The sequence below is a fragment of the Leguminivora glycinivorella genome, chromosome 3 (assembly GCF_023078275.1).
Source record: "Leguminivora glycinivorella isolate SPB_JAAS2020 chromosome 3, LegGlyc_1.1, whole genome shotgun sequence".
Classification (NCBI taxonomy): Eukaryota; Metazoa; Arthropoda; class Insecta; order Lepidoptera; family Tortricidae; genus Leguminivora; species Leguminivora glycinivorella.
In genome coordinates, this window is record NC_062973.1 from 14933559 (window position 1) to 14958565 (window position 25007).

The 25007-nt window shown below is 39.7% G+C and overlaps 1 protein-coding gene across 12 annotated transcripts in view; it reads right to left on the reverse strand.

The window, feature by feature from the left end:
• Positions 1-25007, reverse strand: part of LOC125224908 — a 151469-nt gene that overhangs the window by 39705 nt on the left and 86757 nt on the right. For 10 of the 12 annotated variants that reach the window (XM_048128416.1, XM_048128417.1, XM_048128420.1 and 7 more), the window contains 13 exons: positions 23746-23852; positions 21041-21183; positions 20038-20208; positions 17753-17804; positions 17205-17363; positions 16329-16618; positions 15708-15856; positions 15249-15442; positions 6637-6967; positions 5657-5805; positions 5196-5306; positions 4897-5038; positions 1653-1859 (listed from right to left, as the gene is read on the reverse strand). In XM_048128416.1, coding sequence (XP_047984373.1) covers positions 1653-1859; positions 4897-5038; positions 5196-5306; positions 5657-5805; positions 6637-6967; positions 15249-15442; positions 15708-15856; positions 16329-16618; positions 17205-17363; positions 17753-17804; positions 20038-20208; positions 21041-21183; positions 23746-23852 — 2205 coding nt within the window. The remainder of the gene's footprint in view (positions 1-1652; positions 1860-4896; positions 5039-5195; positions 5307-5656; positions 5806-6636; positions 6968-15248; positions 15443-15707; positions 15857-16328; positions 16619-17204; positions 17364-17752; positions 17805-20037; positions 20209-21040; positions 21184-23745; positions 23853-25007) is intronic. The other 2 variants (XM_048128419.1, XM_048128418.1) reach the window with 1 other exon arrangement.

Genomic DNA, 25007 nt, shown 5'->3' on the forward strand with positions numbered 1-25007 from the left:
AGCGTGACGGCGTAGGAAGTCGTTAACGGGTTCAGACCGAGAAGCATAATTGATATTGAGGCCCAGACGGTTAAATTGTGCATGCAGCTGCAGACCACGAGCGAGGAACGGGTCCATCAGCAATCGAAAACTTGCAGATGTAAGTGATGTCAAAATAATATTCAGTCATTGGCCCGTTCAATACTTTGTCACATAACTAATATTTACTGTGACGCTATAATGAACAAATGAAATGTCACCCGGTTATATCGCAATGGTTGTATTTTGATGGCTGTTATTCCTCAACCAACCATCACCAGGTGACTGCTTCAGTGGTTCACCATACAAAGACGTTAACCACTATACGATATAATATCGCCTTGGAGACGATGACTGACGAATTTTTCGCCTGGCTCTTGGTTTATTGGTGCATTGTTTACAGTTACAGAAGTTGACGGCACGTGATTGCCGGAAATAAGGATATGTCTTGTGCAATATGGTGGGGTCAAGCCGATCGCGACTGCAAGAGACCGTACTGTAGCAAAATAACCTTAATAATGACCTACACAGTACGCTACTTAATATCGAGAGAAATTGTTACTATGTCGTCCATAAGTACCTACCGATACCGTACACATTTTTTTCAAGATAGCTCTTTAGAGAAATTAAAAACTAAATCCCCGTACTGTTTCACCCAAGAATAAACCACTGCTTATGTTTATAGAAAAACTATCCTTTACCGAACCTAAAATCCTAAACTCAGTGCTTCATTGCTGGTTTATAAAATTTTGTCAATGTTAATGAAGTATGCAATAACTAACAATGTATGATTACTTTTACAAGCGAAAGTCCTTTTAGTACCTGCACTTTCTCAATTACCTTTGGCCCGAGTGCAACATTGCGTAAGAAATTAAATTACTGTTACCGTTTACTTGTAATGCCCAAAATGTTTGCTATTACATCAAAAGCTACTTTCATACTTTTGTTAATTTATTCATTGTTTTTAACGGAATTACTTCAGACTGCAATGTCTGTATACTCAGGAATCTCAGGATATCATAACATGACGACAACGTCACAATTATTTATTGTTCATTTGTTTTGTTTAAAACTATTATTCAATTGTATTCTACTGTACCTAATTAAAATAGTAATAGAGTTACGAAATTGTTTATATTGATTGATTTTGTATGACAGTGAACAGTCGTCATCTCAGAATCATTTAACAAAAGACGGATCACTATAGTATCATTTACGGCTGTCAATGGGTCATAAGTATAACAATAGGAGTACAAGCTCACTCGATGTCTTGTGGACTCAAACAAAACTGTTCTGTTCCAGCAGTTGACTCCGCTGGTGTTTTTTACAGAGCTAGTCGAGCTAGTAGTTTTTAGCCATGAGAGACTCTTTAGTTCTTTTTCCCTGAAAAATGACAGCCAGGTGTCGGCCCATTGTCCTGCAAAACAACTGACTCCACTGGTGTTCTTCGAAGCTATAGTGGATCTACACTCACCCGATGTTAGACAGGCTGGTGTTGCTGGCCGTGAGCGACTCGATGGCGCTCTTCGCCTGCGCTATAGCGGCCAGCTGCCAGTCCAGGTAGTTGTTCTACTCCTGCAGTATCCACTGGCGTTCTTGAAGAGCTAGTAGCCCAAGGTATATAATACACTCACCCGATGTTCGACAGGCTGGTATTGCTGGCTGTTAGCGACTCGGTGGTACTCTTCCCCTGCGCCATGGCGGCCAGCTGCCGGTCCAGGAAGTTGTTCTGCTCCAGGAGTTGACTCCACTGGCGCACTGCGGTCTTGGACGAGGAGAGCTCTTGGCGGAGCTGCCGCTCGTCTAGCGAGTTGAGGCCGCTGCGAAGAGAGCTGTCTAGCCTGGTGGGTAGAAAGAAATTGATACTTAGGTGCAGTCATTTACGTATGTACACTGAAAGCGGGTATTCCATTTGTCGACTTACGTGATCGTCAACAAACATGCCATGAGGCAATAGGTTTTTTAATGAAAACAACTGTAACCGCCTTTTTGGGGGCAAATAATACCTTCACCGTTGGAATGTAGGACCGATAAAACACTAACGCAAAAGTGTAATTACCAGGGAGCGTACTTTTCGTGCCGATGACATCAATTTGACGTCACGCTCCATATAGGGTGATCACAAATTGTTTTATTGTAAATTATTAATCATTAGTCATTAAACATTTTAAGTTATGAATTTCTTTGCATGCTAATGAATGCAAGAATGATGGTGTGCTTTACGTTAGAGAGGAATTCTCTTTTCTACGTATTTATTGTAATGTGTTGTTAACAATACTATTTCATTAAATTTATTTATAAAAACAAATAATTTTATTCACGTTTCACATTTCATGTAGGTATTATTTATGCCACATGTAAATGGACTACTGTATTTGAAGTAATTTGTATTTACACGATTAAAATGACGAAATGACGACTAATGATTAATAATTTACAATAAAACTATTTGGGATCATCCTATACGGAGCGTGACGTCAGATTAATGTCATCGGCATGAAAAGTACGCTCCCTGGTAATTACCTAATTAATATCTTGTCTGCTAAAATTGGCATGCGTTTTGTTTGACAAAATTGATGTTCTAAGATAAATTCAGAAGTCCAAACTGAATGGTTGCCAAGCAGCATTTTAATTAGGTGTTAAAAGGACCGATTGCGTCCGTAATAACACCACGCTGCGCTCTAAGACTCGCATTGCTGACGTTGGCATAAAAACCGCCAAGCTTAAATGGGAATGGGCCGGCCACGTCTATCGCATGCATCCGGATAGGTGGGCTATAACATAGCTACCAAGTGGATGCCGACGAAGAAACGGAGCGGGGCAGGCCCAGGCAAAGATGGCGGGACGACCTTGACGACTTCCTAAACAACTGACCGGAAGTAACGGAGAATCGGGAATTATGGAGAGCCAGGGGAGAGGCCTTTGCCCAGCAGTGGGATACTCCAAAGGCTAAGAAAAAAAAGATAAATTCGATCTTCGTAGGATCCGACGTACCTAAAACTTATAATTTTCTTAAAACAGTAAGACAGATACCGGATCTAACGCCAAAGGCTAATTAAAGGATGATATAAATTAACCTTTGAGGAGGTGCTGATAAATATAAAGAAGTAGCTGTGTTAATTGGCGGAAACGAGCGTCCTTGTTTCCGCCATTAAGATACGGCATCTGTCGTGGAGTAGAATAGAGGCACGTCACTTCAAAAGACAACACGCGAGGAAAAATGACAGCCGTTGAATGAAAATGAAGTCACTTATTTTTGTATAGCGGACTTAGATCTCTAGGTGGCTATGGACCCTAAATTATAGTTTGCACTAGGTATATGGAATTTTTCTATTATAAAATATATGAATAGTAGGATACTTATTTACATATTCGTTTTCTGATTACAATCAGAGATAACATACAATATCACATAGTTCAATGTCTTAATAGGCCAACTAGTGTTATATGGTCACTGCAAGTCCATAACGATATTATATTGACATTTTATAATGTCAACGTCTCCCACTTGCATCCATTTCTAGACAATCGTCCCACGGATTTATACTTAATGGATCTATTTTAAACAAGGTCGCAGTTGCGATATTTGGTTGGAACAACAACAACAATCTTAATTTAAATAAATTAATTTGATGTCCCTCCGTCTGACTACTTACAAAGTTTCATTCATACGTAATCAATAGGCAAGTATTAGGTACCTACCTACTAGGAAATTTTACTACCTACTTAAGCTACTCAGGCCCTTTTGATGTTCCCTAAATACTTCTTCTCTGACGGTTTGCATACGTAGTTCGTTATACAGTTAGTTTGACAGCAGCATTGTGGCAGATTTACAAATGAACTAGTGGGTAGTGCATTAATAAACGATACCTCTCTATGTAATCGTCGACGCTCTGCAGACTGGTGACGGAGCGCGCCAGTTGGTTGTCCATCATCAGGGCATCAGACGCCGGGCTAGACAGCGTGTCCAGTGAGGGTGTCCATTCTCCGCTACCATTCCTATTCACTAATAAACAATACCTCTCGATGTAATTGTCGACGCTCTGCAGGCTGGTGACGGAGCGCGCCAAGTCATTGTCCAGTCAAGTGCAAAAATACGTATCGATTTTATCCGCTCAAAAATATGTACCGAGACCTTATTCCGCCGACATAAAGTGCTATGGGACATATTTTTGATAAGTTGTACGCACCCATATTTTTACACTTGACTGTCCATCATCAGGTCATCAGATGCCAGGCTGGACAGCGTGTCCAGTGAGGGTGTCCATTCTCCGCCACCATTCCCATTCACTAATTAACAATACCTCTCTATGTAATCGTCGACGCACTGCAGGCTGGTGACGGAGCGCGCCAGGTCGTTGTCCATCATCAGGGCATCAGACGCCGGGCTAGACAGCGCGTCCAGTGAGGGTGTCCATTCTCCGCCACCATTCTCATTCACTCTACCTCTCGATGTAATCGTCGACGCTCTGCAGGCTGGTGACGGAGCGCGCCAAGTTATTGTCCATCATCAGGTCATCAGATGCCAGGCTGGACAGCGTGTCCAGTGAAGGTGTCCGTTCTCCGCCACCATTCCCATTCACTAATAAACAATACCTCTCGATGTAATCGTCGACGCTCTGCAGGCTGGTGACGGAGCGCGCCAGGTCGTTGTCCATCATCAGGGCATCAGACGCCGGGCTAGACAGCGCGTCCAGTGAGGGTGTCCATTCTCCGCCACCATTCCCATTCACTAATAAACAATACCTCTCGATGTAATCGTCGACGCTCTGCAGACTGGGTGACGGAGCGCGCCAGGTGGTTCTCCATCATCAGGGCATCAGACGCCGGGCTGGACAGCGCGTCCAGTGAGGGTGTCCATTCTCTAATAAACAATACCTCTCGATGTAATCGTCGACGCTCTGCAGGCTGGTGACGGAGCGCGCCAGGTCGTTGTCCATCATCAGGTCATCAGACGCTAGGCTGGACAGCGTGTCCAGTGAAGGTGTTCTTTCTGCGCCGCCGTTCCGCAGTCCGTTCACTGGTAAAAACAGATTAGATTTAGATTTAGATTTAGATTATTCCGCCCCATCGTATTTGTTTAAACAGGATAACGTCCCCCACTATTATGTCTTGTATTTGTGGGACAATTCTGTCTTTTCAAAAGACTCATTAAATAGACAAAATTACTTGCTTACCTTTACGATTTCTTTGGACTAAAGGACTCGCAGGGATGCGTTCCCTGGACCTCCTCAGTTGCTTGCTGTTCTCCGAATCCTGTTTGCTATGTGGACTTCCTTCGTTGTTTTCTGTGTATATATTTTTTGGTTAAAATGTTGTCCTTAATTTAACTATAACAAATATAAACAGATGACCAAGAAATTATGATTGTAGGAAATTCCATTGGAACAATGTAATCAAGAGACAAGCACTATTGTACTTCTTTGGGCGTTGTAGTAGATATGTGTTCAGTTTAGTTGAGTCTACTTACACTTCACTTACACTTAACATGCTTACAACATGTTACAAGAACTCGAACTCAAACGAATGAAATAAGAAAGGAATAAAAAGCCGTCCACTGCCTTCCGCGTTCTATTGCCAATGGGAGTTCCATATAAGCACCACAAATGTTGGATTTAAACTTAGAATGTTTACTTACTCCTGAACAGCAGTGCTGGCTGGTCGGCGATCTCATCGTCGAAGAAATCTCGGCCGTCCGATAGTGACAGGGACCCCGAAGCGTGTGTAGGCGTGCCTGGTGACTCTGGCGTCACGTTCTTGCTGTAATCGCCGTTCCGTGTTTCTTCACTGTAAAATGCATATCAATTTAAAATATATTCAGAAAGAAAAATACTCTGAATATACCAGTAGATTGTCCTGGCGGCGTATCATACTTTCAATTTTGTCACTTATCCACGTGGATAAGAAATCTGTCACTCTCACACTGACATACTTACGGATTACTGAGGGATGCTTTATCCACGTGGATAAGTGATAAAATTGGAAGCATGATACACCGGCTGACCTTGGTTGGGCTAAGCGATGTACTTACGAGTAAGTGCGTACTTGCGTAGTAACTTCTTCTGCCAAAAGAGATTTAATGTAATAACTTACAAAGATCCTCATTCCTAAAACCCAAGTTTTCAAGTTGGTTTCCGTTGTAGGTATTGGTATTAGGCCTTTGTTTTCACAAAAAGAGCCAACATGCGGATATCCATCAGTTATGCATTATCGCATCGGGTATGCGGGTATCAGTTGGATGATTGAATGCAACACAAAAAGAGTTATCATGCAAGAGAAGATGAGACTGTCCTCTGGAGACGTTTCGTCGTCCAGCAGGCTTTGGGTGGAAATCTCCAGCGTTGATATGTCGAACTTGAACTCTTCTAAAGTTTATTCTAATGAACACAAGTCAAATTATAATCTATTGAAAATATTTCAACTTGTGCTGTCTTAAAGTAGTCACACTACTATGTATATAAATTAAAACCGAAATAAATTACACATATGAAAGAAAAAGTGACCAAGTCCTCTGGTGCCTGAGGCTGGTCTTCTAAAGTTAGTGTTAGGTGGTAATCTACGCCAGTAGTCTACGTCAATAAACCAGTTCCAAAGAAAAGATAACAAGCAAATACTTACACAACATCATTAGCAGTCTGCAACAGCTCCCCATCCACTCCATCCTCATCAACCGGCTCAGGTGACTTGGTCTTGGTGTTGGCCGTCTGATACGCCGACGAGATCGACGGCGGGTCCCGTTCCACCACCAGCTCGTTAACCGAGTCGCTGGTACTTGTGGAAGATATCAGGCTGTCCGCTGGAGAAGTCTCGTCGTCTAACAAGCTTTGGGTGGAAATCTCCAGCGCTGATATGTCGAACTTGGACTCCTCTAAAGTCAGCGTTAGGTGGTGGTCTACACTTTGGTTTGTGCAAGTACTTGTTGTGCTGTAGTTGGAGCTTGTCATTGAACCTGCAAATAGACAATTGAGGAAACGCGTGAGATATCGAGTCTGTGGCGTTTCGGGGTAGTCGGATTATTCTGACCAAAATTCCAGCGACTTTTAAAAATAAATCAAGGGTGAACAGGCATCTTCTGGGCGAGCTCACTCCATCGTAGGCCACGTCTTTGCCTTTGGCTAGCTCGTGGCCAAGAGTAAGTCCATTAATAATGAAATAAAAAACTTATATTTTGTTATTAGTTCACTTCAATGTTTATTCTAATACTCAATGTAGGTAATTTAAGTACCTATCTTGTATAATTAAGGTAGGGTAGGTAGTAACTATGTATTTTATTATTATGTTTAAAGCGTCAAAAGCAAGGACAATTACAACAAATCAAATTATTTTCCCGGCTTCGCCACCATCAGTGGGCTTGACTTGATCGCTTTTTCTTTAGTGTATGGTATCTGTTTCAGTTTATGACAAGTACACGTATTATAGCGGGCACTCAAGGTAAAATTAGAGCATTAATATTTTATTTGTACGAAAAATACTAAACTCTCATAAATCATTTCAAGAGTATTGGGCATATCATGCGTTCTTTGGAGGAGTACTTACAATATGTACCTAATGTACCGATTGTACCTACTAATATCGAATATCCGATCTCTGTGGTGATATCCGATCTCTGTGGAGGTACAAAAATAAGTCATCAAGCCACCATCAAGCAGATGGATTTTTAAACGACTAGGTTTAGTTAGTAACATGGAGTTTAGTAGGAAATCCACTAATTTATGTCATCAGTCGTCCTAGCTAAGGTGACGATCGCTTGCGTTAAGTAATGCGAGACAAGCATGTATGTGTAATCAATCACGCGCGTGGATTGAACTCATAAACCAATCGCGTTACAATACAATGCTATAGCGTTCCAATTCCAACCAGGAGCTTCATACGAGAATAGTGAGAGTACCTAGCCAACGTTAATCGCTTACTACGCTTCGTAGCTGTCTCTCTCTATTGATCTTCTGTAGTGGAACGACAGAGCCAAACCTGACCCCGTAGTCGAATGCCATTTCTGCGACGCGAAACGCCACCAAAACACCGCAGAAATGTAGTCTGGCTCTGTCACGCCAATACGCCGCAGTAGAGATGGATAGCTACGAAAGAGATAATTATCGCGAGTGTTTGAGCATTCGGCTACACACACAGACTGCGCTTCAGCTAGGTCTTCGGCTAGGTCGGCGGGTCAGTCAAAATTATATGAATTGTTTATCCTTGTACTGTACACAGTGGCACTGTACACAGTGACAGCTGCGTTTCGTTCGCTAGTGCGCATTGACACTTTGTCAATGCAGTCAGGTCGTCTACCATAACGAGGTATTTATACTCATAACATAACTAGTTTTATACGAATTCTATCAACGATGGCAAGTGGTCCAAAATTCTTAATATTTTCGATGTTAAGCACTATTTTCTGGTCCAGTAAGATCATCATTGCGCAACGATATTTAAACATTTTGAGCGATCAAAATTGTACCAACCCGGACCTACCGGAGACTGCAGAGGAGGAAACTTCCCCTAATTCACCTCCCTCTGGCATGGTCACCAGGACACTCGCAGCGTTTCCTCTCTGCACCGCCAGACTCAGCCTTTGGGCAAAGAAAGCGCCCGCTCGTTGGTCCCCTGAGACGCCTACAAGCCTGACCGACACCTCCTTAACGAACTTCTTGGTGTCGGTAGACCACGGACCGAAAGTCTCCATTGCAAGCGCCGCAAACTCATACTCATCAGACAGAAACGCGTATTTGCGGCGCTTGAAAATTTGAGCCTGATCCGCGGCAGTCCCAGGCTTAGATTAATAAAACCCTAAAAAACCGGCCAAGAGCGTGTCGGGTCACACTCAGTGTAGGGTTCCGTAGTTTTCTGTATTTTTCTCAAAAACTACTGAACTAGTTCAAAACAATTTTCCTAGAAAGTTTTGTATAAAGTTCTACTTTTGTGATTTTTTTCATATTTTTTATACATATGGTTCAAAAGTTAGAGGGGGGGGGGCACACTTTTTTCCCATTAGGAGCGATTATTTCCGAAAATATTAATATTATCAAAAAACGATTGCAGTAAACCCCTATTCATTTTTAAATACCTATCCAGCGATATATGACACGTTGGGGTTGGAATGAAAAAAATCAAGATATCAAGTCTGATCTGGCGGAGATAAAAAGAACTTGCGATTTCACAAGTAATAAATTGGACGAGTGTATTTCACGTTTAACAGAAGTTGAGTTATAGACCTATATCCAAACTGTGTATCTTATCAAAAGTTTTGGAAAAAATAGTATACGCACAAGTTTATGATGCTATCAAACACTCTCTGAACCGGCGACCTGTTGAGGTGGTTTTCTTCGTATATTGACAACCGATCCCAAGTAGTCGTTGTGAGTAACTACGTTTCTGGTTGGGTAAATGTTCCAAGTGGTGTTCCACAAGGATCTTTGCTCGGTCCCTTGCTCTTCAACATTTTTATCGATGACATCTCTGTATGCTTTAGGTTTTCTAAGTTGCTTTGTTTCGCTGACGATATGAAAATTATTGCTGAGATTAAATCAGTTCGGGAAGTGGCTCTTGTTCAAACCGATCTTGACCGTCTTGGTATATATTGTAAAGATAACAAATTAGATCTTAACCCTTCCAAATGTCATGTAGTTACTTTCTCTCGTCAGCGATCATTGATTATGTCTGTTTATTCCTTAAATAATCAAAATTTATTGAGAGTATCTTTCCTAAAGGATCTAGGCGTAGTTCATGATTCAAAGTTACTATTTGATTCTCACGTGGACAGCATCGTGAAGAGCGCTACCAAGTCCCTTGGGTTCATAATGCGCAGCTCTTCTGAATTTAAACAAGCTAAGACGTTGAAAATCTTATATTGTTCATTCGTACGAAGCAAACTTGAGTACGCATCCCAGGTCTGGAACCCCTGTTACAATATTTATATAGACAGGATCGAGCGGATACAGAGAAAATTTATTAAGTTTTTATGTTTTAAATTAAGTACTCCTTATAACTCATCTCAGTATGTTAGTGTATGCAAAAAACACCATATGTTGCCTTTGTATCACCGTCGGGAAATCGCTGACACTACTTATTTCCTAAAAATCACTAGCGGCAGCGTTGATTGCCCTGATCTGCTTGGTAGTATTATGTTCAACACTCCCAATAGGGTTAAAAGGTACAATCCACCTATTTCGATTCCCTTTGCATCCTCGAACTACAGACGTAACAGTTTCCTCGTTCGCGCAGCTAGAACACTTAACAGGCTATCTAGAGAGCACGATATTGACGTATTTAATGCAAATACCCAGGCTATACGGCGTAATTTAACTCTTAAATTCTTTATGTGAGCTTGCCTTTTAATTTTTATTTTTTGTTTTCTTTTCTATTTCGTATGCTTGATGATTTTTCTTCTTTTTAATCTTCCCGGTTTTTTCTTTTGTTTCGCATCTGTATTAACATTAGATTTATGTACTTGTCTAGTCTAAGCATATTTGTATACCTACTTGTAATACCCAATACCTAGTGAAGTTAATTTCTATAAGATTTCTATCGGTGAGAACCTGTAATTGACCTCTTGTTTCTATTGTTTCTGTTAACATGTTTCATGTGCTGTTGGTTTTCCAATAAATAAATAATAAATAAAGTCCCCACTTTACATGTAGGGGGGGGGGGGGTACCCTAACAAAACATTTTTTTCCACTTTTTATTTTACCACTTTGTCGGCGTGATTACATATTGGTACCAAATTTCAGCTTTCTAGTGCTAACGGTTACTGAGATTATCCGCGGACGGACGGACGGACGGACAGACAGACATGGCGAAACTATAAGGGTTCCTAGTTGACTACGGAACCCTAAAAAAGTGTTTGTGGTCCAGGAGTTGATTAATAAAAAAGAGAAATTAAAAAAAAACAACATCGTCTTGTGTCATCCATTTCTTATTAAAATATGTGAGATAAACTTTAAAAAAAACCGCCTTCAAAAATAAGCGCGTTACAAAACACGAAGAAACTAAAAAGCAAAAAATAATAAACCTTTGAATTCAGATTTCTTATCGGATTGCAATAATCTAAACATCCAAATTATAAACAAATCAATTATTTTTGTGACCTGTTCGTCGCCTTGCTATTGCCTGTTTGCCCCACCCAACCATACTTACGGCTGGCCCCGACTCAAAAAATAATTGATTTGTTTATAATTTGGATGTTTAGATTATTGCAATCCGATAAGAAATCTGAATTCAAAGGTTTATTATTTTTTGCTTTTTAGTTTCTTCGTGTTTTGTAACGCGCTTATTTTTGAAGGCGGTTTTTTTTAAGTTTATTTATTTTAATTTTAAGTTTATTTATTAAGTAGCCCTAGGAAAACCAATTAGATATCCAACACTAAGCCTTTATAATGACGCGCAAGTACTTAGTGTTCGAAAGCTGTATCTAATAAGGGTTGCACTACATGTGCATAAAACAGTATTAAACCTATCTGAATATAACACTTTACTTGCAAACAGAGTTTTCAAAATACCTGTCACTTCCGTCAAAACTTCATTTTCACACCGCTTTCCATTTTTTTTGTATCCCCGTATTTACAATAGATTAATCAGCCTATATAAATTTCAGGAACACTCGATGAAAGAAGCAAAAAAATTACTGGTAGGTACAGTGTATGATTCACCTATCCTATTCTGATACAGAAAACGTTATAAGGATACCATATTGATACACGCTTGCATACTCTTTTTAACACACACACACGCACACGCACACACACGTTCGCACACACACCACACACAATAGACACACACATACACACACACACACACACACACACACACACGTCCAACCAACATATTCTCTTAATGTCAATTTAAAATTTTGTACAAGAACAACTTACTTTATATCTACTCACTACTACTTTTTTTTACTACTTTTTATATCTTTGTTTAAAAATTTTATTTCATTGTTTCACACTATTTTCAATACTTACCGATTAGAAACACACAGTAATGATGTACCATTGTTGTATTGTTTTGTTTTATTTTGTCTTAAAACTTTAACTGCTTGTTAACACTTAGTAATTTTTACCTTTACTGTTTTTTCTGTTTTTCTTTTATATGTAAGAAGTTATGATATTATTTTAATTGATACCTAAGACTGAACCATCTCCTCCACGGGACAGGCATCTGCCTAGTGTGGAGGTCAGTTTAATTGTATACATGACTGTATTTTCTTGGAAATAAACAAATTTTATTTTTTTATTTTATTACTTTTTCTTGATTTTTAGTGATTCCTATTGATATTATGTATCAGTCCGAATATACGTACAGTAGTGAAAGAATTATCCTTTAACTCCTAACCATTGAGGAGTTGACCTTCCATCATCAGCTCAGCCACATAAAATTATTACCATCAAGCGTAAATACTGGTGTACCTTTGAAAAGTACACTAAAAACATTACATGTGCCTATAACATTTGAAGAGTTCCCTCGATTTCTCCAAGATCTCATCATCAGACCCCGACTTGGTATCAATGGGACCATCTCGGTGTTATATCCGTGTGATTAAAAAAAATTTTTGAAAATCGGTCCACGATTCTCGGAGATATCGAGTAACATACATACAAAAAAAAAACCACCTCCTTTTTTTTTGAAGTCGGTTAAAAAAACATTCAGTCGAATTGACAACCTCCTCCTTTTTTTGAAGTCGGTTAAAAACAAGACCACACGACATGTTGCCACTTTTAATCTCTAGTCTCCTTTTCTAGGTTGTACCTACTATACAGGGTGTATTTTGATAGCGGGTCAGGATCTGGTAGCTGCCGTTACTGACCCGCTATCAAAATACACCAAACATTTAGGGCCAGTTGCATCAACCACATTTGACCGACACAGCATCGTAACGCAGCACACGTCTATGGAACTTCCGATACAATAAAATTTAACGAACGCTTTAACGGTGACAGATGGTTTGTTGCAACATTGTATTATTTAGTATTTAATTACTTAAGTTCCTGCTATATATTGTATTCTCTAGTACCTACCTATTTAATTCTGTTCATAAACACTGTATTATTTTATGATTGTGTGTATGATTCGAACTAAAATGAACACTCTTGGCTGCTGGATTATCCGTTACTCACTCGGTGACTGTACGATGAAAACAAAATAACATTTTTTGTTGCTGAACTAAATAAAGTAAATTTGATTCCATGCGTTTTAGTTGAAGTACACTATTTATTTATTTTTTCTACTCCCGTAGTGTTATTCGTCATTTACAGTGTCGTGCATAGATCTTTAAAACCTTACATAAAAGATGCCAGGCTGCCAGCCCCCGCCCGGCGCCCCGCGCACCCACGCATACGATATAGCTCTTAAAGCATTGTTAGGAAGCCTTTAAGGGATATAACGGGGGATCGGGGCGCCGCCGGGGGCTGGCGGCGGCGCGGGGGAGTGCGGGGACAGGGTGAGTGCAGAAACAGACGCGTCAAAATACAGGAAACAGTGCGAATTTCACGAAAGTTATTCTAGAAAACTATTAAAAATTAGTGCATGGTCGTAGAAAAAGTATTGTATGCAACGGTGTTTAACTGAGTCAAAAAATACTCGTGGCGTCTTTATTAACAATTTTCGGCTTCGCCTCAAATTGTTACTCACGCCACTCGGCATAAAATACTATTTCCATACTCTGACTCTATAAAGGTGCCAAAAACAAAATTTAAAAATTACTTTCCTAATTTCATTTTAAGTTCTTGATTGGTATTTGGTTGAGCAAAGTATTTGCTGCCAGTGGTGTTTACTTTATCCCGGAGTAATCATTTTCACAATCGTTTAATAATTACAATCGCTTCCAGCATTAGGTATATCATAAAATTACCATTATTTATTACATCTGATGGATTTTTAATGTCATTGAACTATTAATATCATTAAATTCATAATAGGCTTATACTTCTATTGGCATTTGAATCGTAGCCATATCACCATGTTTAAAAATCTGGAAATGTGTATGATTATAACGTTTTACTACTATATTACTTTGACAACAGAACAAAATTTTGACATCCTAAGTTATACAAATTGCACCTATCCCGACTTGCCTTACGCAGAATATTTGCCCTTCATTGTATCAGTCGAACTTTATAACAACACCGATGGATACACCGTGGGGAGAGGAAACATAAGCGTTAAAGAAGATTTGACAGCAGAAGGCAAGAGCGGAACTGTGCGATTTGGCATCGAAATAGGCAACCATATCATTTGGAAATACAGAATGCGAAATTTGAAGTGTGATAATTTCATCGGAAAGGAGTTTTTTAAACTCTATCGCATTAAATACGAGAATAACTGCGCCATTAAGAAAGGTTTTTACCGCTTTAACAATGTCCGTTACTCGCATCATTTATTCAGTCAAGTTAAAGGAATAGAGCTATTGACTTGTGGTAAAGCGGCGATCTGGATTGATATTCGAACTGAAACTAACACTCTTGGCTGCTGGATTATCCGTTACTCACTCGGTGAATGTACGAAGAAAACTAAATAATATTTTTTGTTGCTAAACTGAAATAAATTTGATTCCATTATTTTTGAGTTATATTTAAAAACGAGATCATTAATGGTTTTTCATCAGACACACTACTTGTGCCCCAAGACCATTATTTGATGGAAAACCTATCGGGTTTTTTAGTCAACTAGGCAACCCTAATGGTTCAACTACGTGCGTCTTTCCTCTCTGTTGTTCGTCCGCAGCAGTTTTGAATGGAGCTCTAAAATGAGTCCAAAAATTGTGATCGCAAATACTTCGTGAAAAACTTTTGCAAACGTGATCGGCTGAATTATTTTTAAGTTTACAATAAGTGTATAATACTATTAATTTCACAGACGGGTAAGTAATTCTAATTACAGAATCCAACACTGAGCGTGGCAGCCTATACATTCCAGGCACCTTTAAGTCTATATGTGACTGATGAATCGCAAAATTGTAAACTTTATTACAAACAATCAAATAGTACATTACGATACAAGTGCGTAAAAAAGGAAGTTCGAAACGAGTGGCGATAAATTAAAACACGACCGAAGGGAGTGTTTTAAATCGACACGAGTTACAAATTTCCTTTTCGCACGTGTATCGTACGACGTTTTTCAGTAGAGATGAGCCTCCGAAGTTTCGACCAGGCATATAATGAACCACTTCTCGCACTAGTGCGTAAAAAAAACGCCATCTGTACTGCAAAATCAGTTAAGTGTCTATTAAAACTTGAACTAACCCATCAAGGTTCCGCGCAGCGAGTCGTGCTGGCTCAATGTAAGCGACTTCATGAGGAGCGGGTGCGGCACGGGCGGGTCGTCGATCACGATGGTCTTCTGTGGCGGGTCCTCTACCCTCGGCAGCTCCCCGACCTTGGACTTGTCGTCTTCGCAGCTCGAGACACTTAGCGCGATGGACACGTCGTCTTGAGATCTGGAAGAATAGTCAATCTCCATTGGAACTGTTTTCGAGCCACATTTTATAATAGACGACTAGCCAATCTAATATTAAGCGCTTATAAACACTACCTATAAGTACCCTAGCTCCTTTCCTACGCTAAATGAAACTTATAAACCGAAGTATGACGTATATTTACGTGACGGACACTTCCAATGGTGGAGACCGGATACCAACCAGTAAGGCCTTGAACCCCTGGGCCACTCCGCTACCTAACTCACAACGTTTTTGCTCAACTAACCTTGTGGCCATAGCCTCGCCAGCCGCATGGCTCTGCCAAGCGCTGCTGTTGCCGAAATGACTTTCTTCACTCTTGCAAGACGGACTGGACTCCTTACTTGACACGGTGGTTGGGGACACCACACCGCTCGACGATTTGATGAACGAGTTCTGGAATATAACGAGCCCTAATTAGCAATGTGATAAATAATCTTCATCACTCACATCCTGAGAATGAACAAACATCTGCACACATTGACGACAATGGTATGCATGTCAAGTGAGAGGTTATTGAAGTCCTTGGAGTACCAAAAAGGAGGAAGACGTTTAACACACAGTTGACACAGTAGTTACTTATTGGTACCTAATAAAACCAACATAGGTCCGTCTTTAGCACGTCTTCTTCTCCTATCCATATCCAAAATACTAATGTAGGTCGGTAACAACTTGTCTTTCTCTTTCATTCTCTTCTAAATTTCGTCATCTCAGCTCTAACCAGACTCTTTAGCACAATTTGCCTTGTCGCGCGCGAGTCTATACATCAAGCGCGACTTCAAGTATGGACACGCACGCGACAAGGCAAGTTGTGCTAGAGGGGCTGGTATCTAATCTTAAAATATAATCAACATTAAGTCTATCGTACCTGCTTATTCAATTTCTCAGGCTGAGCTTTATCCAACACAAACTTTTCTTCATTCTTATAATCCACTGTTTGTATCCGGCTAGGCCTGGTCCTGGTGCGATATCGCTCCAGAGTGGACATTGGGGATTGGCGCGAGCTGTCCGCCACGGGCGACGGCTTGGGGACCACGGGGGAGGGCACGGTGTACGGGGGAGGGGACGGCGCTTGGTAGATGGGGGAGAGGTCCTCGTCGAAGGTGCTGGGCAGTTTGGGGAGGGGTATTACGGTGTGGCCGGTTATTACTGCGTCATCTGGAATAAAAATAAATGTGAATATGACTATGTATTTCATTTGGAATATCCACTAAAAAGCTGGTTACATGTGGGTACGATACCCTACGACGATACCCTGATATCAATCCGATAAACTGGTAGGTATAACCTAACATGTCTGGAGTTTCACTGGCTCATCAAGTCTGAAGCTCTGATATGTGTGCTCCTTTTAGCATCAACAGGTTGCACGAAATCTACTAGCCGTGTACCAAGATCCACTCTTTTCCAGCCCTCCTGTTTGTATGACGAGTCCGACACAGATCACCTGACCTGACTACTGACACTATACTGACCCACGATATCGAGGTCGTCTTGCAGCTCGCGCAGGTGGAAGCCACGCGCGCTTCGTATCACCAGCATCTCCAGGGTTCACCAGCCCCCTGGCAGTTTGTCGAGTTCGAAACAGATCACCTGACTCTACTCATCTACTAACACATTTCGAAGTCGTTCTGCAGCTCGCGCAGGTGGAAGCTGCGCGCACCTCGCACCACCATCTCCAGGTTGCGCGCTGCGCGAGCCCTCCTCTTCATATATTTACCAAGTCCTAGACCCCCAGACTACTGACCCATGATATCTAGGTCGTCCTGAAGCTCGCGCAGGTGGAAGCTATGCGCGCCTCGCATCACCATCTCCAGGTTGCGCGGGCGGCGCCGTGTGCGCGGCGATCCCTCCGCCTCGCCGCCGGTATACACGCCCGAGTCCGAGGACACGGCCGAGCTAGCACCTGACGAATGACATTATGATCCATTAGTTTGAAATTTGGATGTAATTTCAGAAATTTTGGAGTTGGGAGTGAGAAGTCAAGCTAAAATAGATATCATGGTAGTTGTATGCGGCGTTCCACGAATAAAGGGCCCTAATCTAATGAAATAAGGAGAAATTATTTAAGTACCGTTGGCCTGTTCATCAATGACTTCCAGGTCAAGAAATATTTTTTTCGAGAAAACACCGCAGAGTAAAAAGAACTGAACTTACAGAAGTTTTCGACATATTATGTTACGACGATTTGCTTCCACTCAAAATAGGTATTTACTTAAATCAATCATAATTTCCAGTTACATAAAAGTTAAGTATAACAACTATGAAACAAAATAGGTATCGCAAAAGTTTTACCTTCTCTCCATCCTTCCACGGAAGCGCCGGCTTTTCTATTATTATTCACGACCTGAAAAAGAAAACTCATTTCATATCCACTTCACTAAACGTCCACTGCACTTAACTCAACTTTGTTATTATGTACAAATAACATTTACACTAGACACATTGTAAATGGCAAAATTATGTAAATGAGCCAAAATACATTTAGGTAATAAAAGTAAATAAATATTGACCATTGCGACGTGTCACCCGAAGAGCATAGTTCTGAATGAACCCTCGCGTTTCGTTACTATGCCCTGTGTCGAAATGACCGCGTGTTTAGACATATTGGTTAACAGGTTCAAAAATAGCTGTAAAACTTTTGCTACAACGCACTTACTACTAGCGACGAGTCCGGCGATAAATCTACTCACGAATATCTGACGTTATTTTCAATTTGTGTAAATATTTTTTCCAGAAAGAGACGTGCATATAGAAAGCCACCGTGTTACGGTCTAAAACAATTGAGAAATGGTTGCTTAACCATCATGAATTTAAGTTTTAATTGGATTCGTTACAAAATGTGTAATGTGCAAGGCAACAGTAACCACAGCTCATTTAGATTGCATCTATTTAAAGTAGTTACCTACTGGTTAAAATTCGAAAATCTGAAGATGCCTGAAAAAGTTACAATATTAAATCTCTTTTACATATTGTATAGATTAGGAATTTTATAAGAACTATATAGATAACTACAAAAAATATCATTATTTATATTCAAAATAGAAACCGCAACATTATTCAGTCAATATAAGAAACGCTTTTGGCGTACGATAAGAGCGACTCTCAATTCGGAATTCAAGGGTTCAAACCCCCCGACTCGTACCAATGACTTTAGAAAGTATGTACGAAATATCAAATACTTATTTGATATTAGCCCAAGCTGGCCAGTCGCTTTTTTGGTGAAACAAAACATTGTGAAGAAGCTGGATAATTCAATAGGGGCCTAATAAATAGCCCTCTGGGTTAAAAGGTCAGTTGGCAGTCGCTATCGTAAAAAAAAACTAGTGTACCTATATTCCAAATCTTGGGATTCATTACAGTCTGACCAAAAAGAGTAGAAATTAAAAAGTGTCAACATCGTAGTGTCGTCCCGTTTTCTCACACATTGATTTGAAAGGGATGACAGTTACAGCTACAATGTTGCCAGTTATTAATTTCTACTATTTTTTGTCAGACTATATTAAAGGGGACCCTGGCCCTCGGGTCTCACAACTTCAGCGAAATGCCATGATAACGCTTGGAGGAAGAAGTTATGAAACAAAAATGAAATCGATTAAAATTCTCTCAGTCCCTGTACAGTCGACTATAAAGACATCGCTTTAAATTAGCCTCCTTAGATTCCATTACATAGTTAGTTAAAAATGCGTTTATCACTGCTTCCAGTAGTTCCACAGGTGGTAAATCGTCTTTATTACTAGATTAACTCATTTTTAAAGCAGTTGATTAGACTGGTCAACTTCCACTAGCTTAACAAAACTATGCTTAATTATTAGATATCAGTAATAAAAAAACAGATTTTGATGGTATTTATTTCGCACAGGTAATTAGCGGTTTAGGGGTAGCAAAAGAAAACAATGCTATTCATCGCAGATTAGTTCTCAAGTGGAAATCTTGATTTAAATAAAAAATCTACTATACCCCAAAGGTGTAATGCCATCTAGGCCACCGTACCTATATCCCTGGGTCCTAAATCTCATGTGTATCCCGCCGATGCACTCTGCAACGCGCTATTTTCAGCCGTCGCCGACTCACTACACAAATAGATGACTGATGACCCACTTCCTCGTCCAAGCTAAATAGTACCGTGCCAAATTAAAATACGGTTCGTTTTGGTATGTGACTTTAAGTGTCGCGCAACACTAAGAAATTCTTTTGTGTGAAGTAAACATGTAGGGACTATTAAAAGGGGGAAGTGTGTTAAAGATTTATAATTATAACATTTATAACGAACCAGTGGCTGAAGTAATGGTCGTGATATGGACCTACCACGACGATGCAGTCGTAAACTTTTGGAATATGTTTTGTAATCAAAATAGTTTATCAGCAGGTTAAATAAGTAATAAATAAATAAGTAATAACAAATAAATCACTTTCTTACACAGCAGCGGCAGCTGGTCGATCTAATATATATTATATTATACAAATACTTATAATATTATATTATACATAGCAAGGTGCATTTGCCCGGTGCCCTGTCGCTGGAGGTAAGGTATCACCATTGCCAGAATTTAAACGAAAGGTTCGAGTAGGCAAGGTACCTGTTTAGCATTCTTGGTGTTGTCGATGTGTTTGACAGCAGGGTACTGAGGTCTCGGTAGCTGGTTAGTCTGCAGGGTGTATTTGCCTGGTGCCCTGTCGCAGGGGGTTTGGGAGCGCGTGGCGGACGGCGCGCGAGGACATTCGAACCGCGTCTGTTTTGGACGACCTTCCTGTAAATAGAGATATACAAACATGAAATATCATTATATTCAAAAACGTATTTTCTGGCCTACATATAAAGGTGCAGCCTGTGCTATCAGCTGCAAAAGTGCATGGCGAATTTATCAATAAATTCATTCATAATTTTACCTGATAGTACATACACCTGGTCTTTTACCAAAACTTCCCATGATATTATGACATTAAGTCTAGGGTGTCTAGGGTGAGGGAAAAATAGAATTACAGAGCCAATTACAGGTCCTCAATAATAAATAATAGACCATGAATGAAACTGTGAACTGCGAAACTATAGTGGTTACCTCGCTCGTAGGTAGACACGACAGCACAGATGTCATATATACCATAGATCAAGCAAACGTATCTACTTAGCGTGTCAAATGAACTCAGTGAAATCCACTGAGTTGTCCGTCTTTAATCGCAGCTTACAGCTTTCGGGCGTCAATTTTTGTAAGTTGAAGTCAATCAAAACATAAAAAATGCCTCGTTACGTGATATTCAATTGCAACAACACAAAAATTATGAACAATCAAGAGCCTGAGACATATTTAAAATTACAGGCAAGAAACAACTTCAGTACAAAATTTGACACGCTCGGCCCCTATACAAATAGATGAACTTGTTTCTTCTATATAAATAAAGTTCTGTGCACGACAGAGATGAATGTAATTAACGTTTAAGCTTTGTGACCATACCTGCACTGGATACTGCGTCGGGTGACGGTTTGCTTGGTGACGGTCTTGGGTTGCCCTACTCCACTCCCTTCAGCTTCCACTTTAGTGATTGCTTGCAACAGAGATGGCGAATATGTGAACATGACTATACCTGAACTGGATACTGCGTCGTCTGATAGGTGAGGATGACGGTTTGCTTAGTGACGGTCTTGGGCTGCCCACCGGCGCCCACTATAGTGGTCACCCCACTCGTGGTCACTTGAGACGGGGGTGGGTAATTTGTACTTTTCTTATCTGCGGTGGGATAAATTCGAGTTTTAGTAATATTCTGAGACATACTTCTAGCTACATTTTTAACTGGTTCCTATATGACTGTTTAAGTCGAGAACAGGCAAATGAAAACAAATGCATAATTATTATGTTAAGTGCAATGCGGTAGGGACCATAGGTAACTTTAGCAGCATTTAAATCTTGGATAGGTACCAGTGGCGGCTGGTAAAAATGTCTGCTAGGCAACACTGAGCAAAATGAAATCTACCTTAACATTAGGTAAGTACATACTTTACTAGTAAGTAGGTAATCAATTTTAGGCAAGCAGCCGGTGGGAATCGGCTTGTATGGACCAGCCGCTGCTGCCTACATGCCTATTCTAACTATAAATATCGTCAAATTTTCAATTTCAATAAACGGTCGGTACGTATTTATAGATAGATCAAATTTTATTTTATAAATATGAGTGATTTTTGTCCAAATAAGTACCCACGTAGTAGCTACTTTATAAAAGTGTGTAAATATTCTTCAACAAAACCGTAGAAATGTGGATGACTAAAGTAACTTCAAACGATTTTCAATAACATTTCAAAGTAAGTAGTGACCTTTGCCAATACCAGGGAAAATGTCAGCCGCAAACTCTCTATCTAGATTGATATATTAATAGCTTGAGATACCGCTGCATTTTTCTATAACCATCTCTCCTTTTCAGATTTGATCATATACTCGTATGTTTCTTACAAATCTTACTTCTCTTTTAATGTTTATCTTTGTTCTTTCCTAAATTTCAATGAATTTACCACAGAATATATAATAGTACAAGATATTAACATCCTTTTGGAAACTAAGTGCCAGGTTCATCAATCACATTTGACAGACACATCATCGCAGCAGTCACAGCACTCGTCACGCACGAACGCTTTTACGGTGACAGACGGTTTGATGCAACCGGCCTTATATCAACTAAATTAAACGTAATAATTAAGAGTCGGTATGGTTTTATGAATTTTACAAGAGCAAGAGACCAAGTAAGAAGTACGTACATATTTGTATTTTATAATAAATATAATGTAATTAATAGATATTTCACATAACTCTTCGAGGCCTAATCGAACAAACGTGAACAAACCTGAAATGATTCGTTTATCATGGGTTTGGAGTTAATCCCATAGGAAAAACCTCACGTGACAATTAAGAGAGATTAAAGAATGTATCGGTCTCTCAGCCTACTATAAGTTTAAAGGCCGAAAGTTACACTGGCAAGCTGCCGCGCCTCATATCGCTCCAAACCTTTGCGATGCGGCTTATAGCTCATGGCTGAGAGCAATTCTAGCTGAAAGCCTTTTCCTATCGAGGTCGACCTATTTTCTAGCACGTATAGGGTTGTATACTAACTACTAAGTATATAGTTATATACAGTAAAAGCCCACAATATATCACATTTTGTGATTTTAGCTTTATACTTAGATATATGTAAGATAATAGTTATTTGTTATACAAGGGGGCAAAGTTGTATTTTAACGCCGAGTGTGGAATTGGAAAACGAGCAAGTGAAAGGATTCTATAGTTGAACCACGAGCGAAGCGAGTGGTTAGAGAATAGAATCCTGAACTTGCGAGTTTTTTAACACACGAGAAGTAAAATACATTTGCACCCGAGTGTAACACAAAACTTTTCCCCTCACTGTAGCGAGGAAACTACGACGCAAAAAATCACTGCTTCCAGGAGTTCCACAGGTGGGTAAATCATATCTATTTCTAGATTCACCTACTTTTATCAATTTTAAAGCAGTTAATTTCAGTTTATTCAAGGTCAAATTACTTTACCCACTAGTGGATAAAATACGTTTTTACCCGCTGGTATTAAAGGACAAAACACGTGTTTCTTAGCTAGTGAGGGGAAAAAACACTTATACCAGAATAAGCGTGACAAGTTGAAAATTGACTGATGAGAAATGTTTGTTTTTAAATCTGTTAAGCCAAATTACCAAAGAAGATTTTACCAAGCCAACGTGTAAAGGCTCTTTTGATAGGTACTTCAAAAATAGATGAGAAAGTTGCATTTTATCAACAATAGTGAAAAGTATTTTTTATACAAATTTTAACTTGATGCCCAAAGATGACTGGTAAAATTGGCCTTAAATGTCAAAAAATTTATGTAGGTTGTAGGTTATTTGATGTTGGTGTTGTGTTTTTTTTTAATTTTCCCCTCACTAGCTGGGAAACACGTGTTTTGTCCTTTAATACCAGCGGGTAAAAACGCATTTTATCCACTAGTGGGTAAAGTAATTTGACCTTGAATAAAGTCAAATTAACTGCTTTAAAATTGATAAAAGTAGGTGAATCTAGTAATTAAGATGATTTACCACCTGTGGAACTACTGGAAGCAGTGATAAGCGCATTTTTTGCGTTGTAGTTTCCTCGCTAGTTGCATTTGCAAAATTTGATTAACCTACGTGCCTTGAAACCCAACACTCAAGATTCAACATCTTGGATATTGTAATAATTCGCTTGCTCGTGTATCAATATTGTCACGTGCGATTAAATAACAACTTTAAAACAAATAATTATTATTTAATTTGCTTACCAAGTGCATTGTTGTTGACGGACTCCTTGGTCACGAAGGCCGGCTCGGCCGCGGGGCCCACGTCGCCGACTCGCGCCGTCCGGCACGGCGGCTGCCTGAAACCGAACCTACCAATCAGACAGTCCGTGTCAGTTATAACATGTATCATCAATGTAAAGCCATGCCCCGTAGCCGAATGGCATTTCTGCGACGCCAAACGCCGGAGAAATGGAGTCTGTCGCGCCAATACGCAAGAGCGATAAAGATAGATTGCATTTCTGCGACGTTTGGCGTCGCAGAAGGGCCATATCTACTCCACTTTTTTTGTAACATGGGTATTTTTTACGCGATTAATAGAATATAATAAGAATCGCGAGGTCTTTCGATCTTGATAGGAGAAAAATAATGTCCCAAGATTTCCATACATTTTTTCGAACCTTCATTTCCGTTACCGCCATACAAAATGTATGAAAAAATGGTAACGGAATGGAAAAAACCTTGGGACACTTTTTTTCTCCTATTAGAATTGAAATAGCTTGCGATTCTGAGTGGAAACCACATAAAAAATTCCAAATCCAAAAAAATTGGGGTGGACAACTTTGAAAAGAAAAATGGCCCAGAATGCCATTCGACTACGGGACCTGACCAGAAATATACATATGACTAATGACTACGTGCCATGTTGTGGAATTTCATATGCACTATTAAATAGGTACCTATTTTCTTCATGCTGTAACTTGACTGCCACCGCATACATCAGACTAACAGCGCCCTCTTGTCATAATATATTTCTGGTCAGGCTTTACTATCGGAGTCGGAGTTATTCCAAGACAAATCTACTTTTATAATAACGATATTCCCTTAAGTCGGTATAGCGTTAGCTTAATAGGCCTTTCCACCCTGGGTTCCAAAAAAGAAGCATGACATGACTTTGGTCTTATGCCATTAAATATTAATTGCATATTAAAACTACAATTTTTCGTCGACAAATATTTATTTATTTATATTTATGTTTCCGTTTGAACTTAGACTTAAGCACAAAAAGAAATCTAACAAATTCTCATTACCTGTGATTTATTTTATTTTTATTATCAGACGTAACTTCTAGTACACCTTATTATGTACACTATCTACTTATTGCTAATTAAAAATCGTTAAGCTTAAATTAGTGTTAACTTATGGTAACAGTATTTTTTATTTAGGTATTTGGATTACCCACTGTAAAATCAGATTCTAATTCTGTATGCAAATGTGTACAGAAAACTACGAAAAACCTTCCAAAA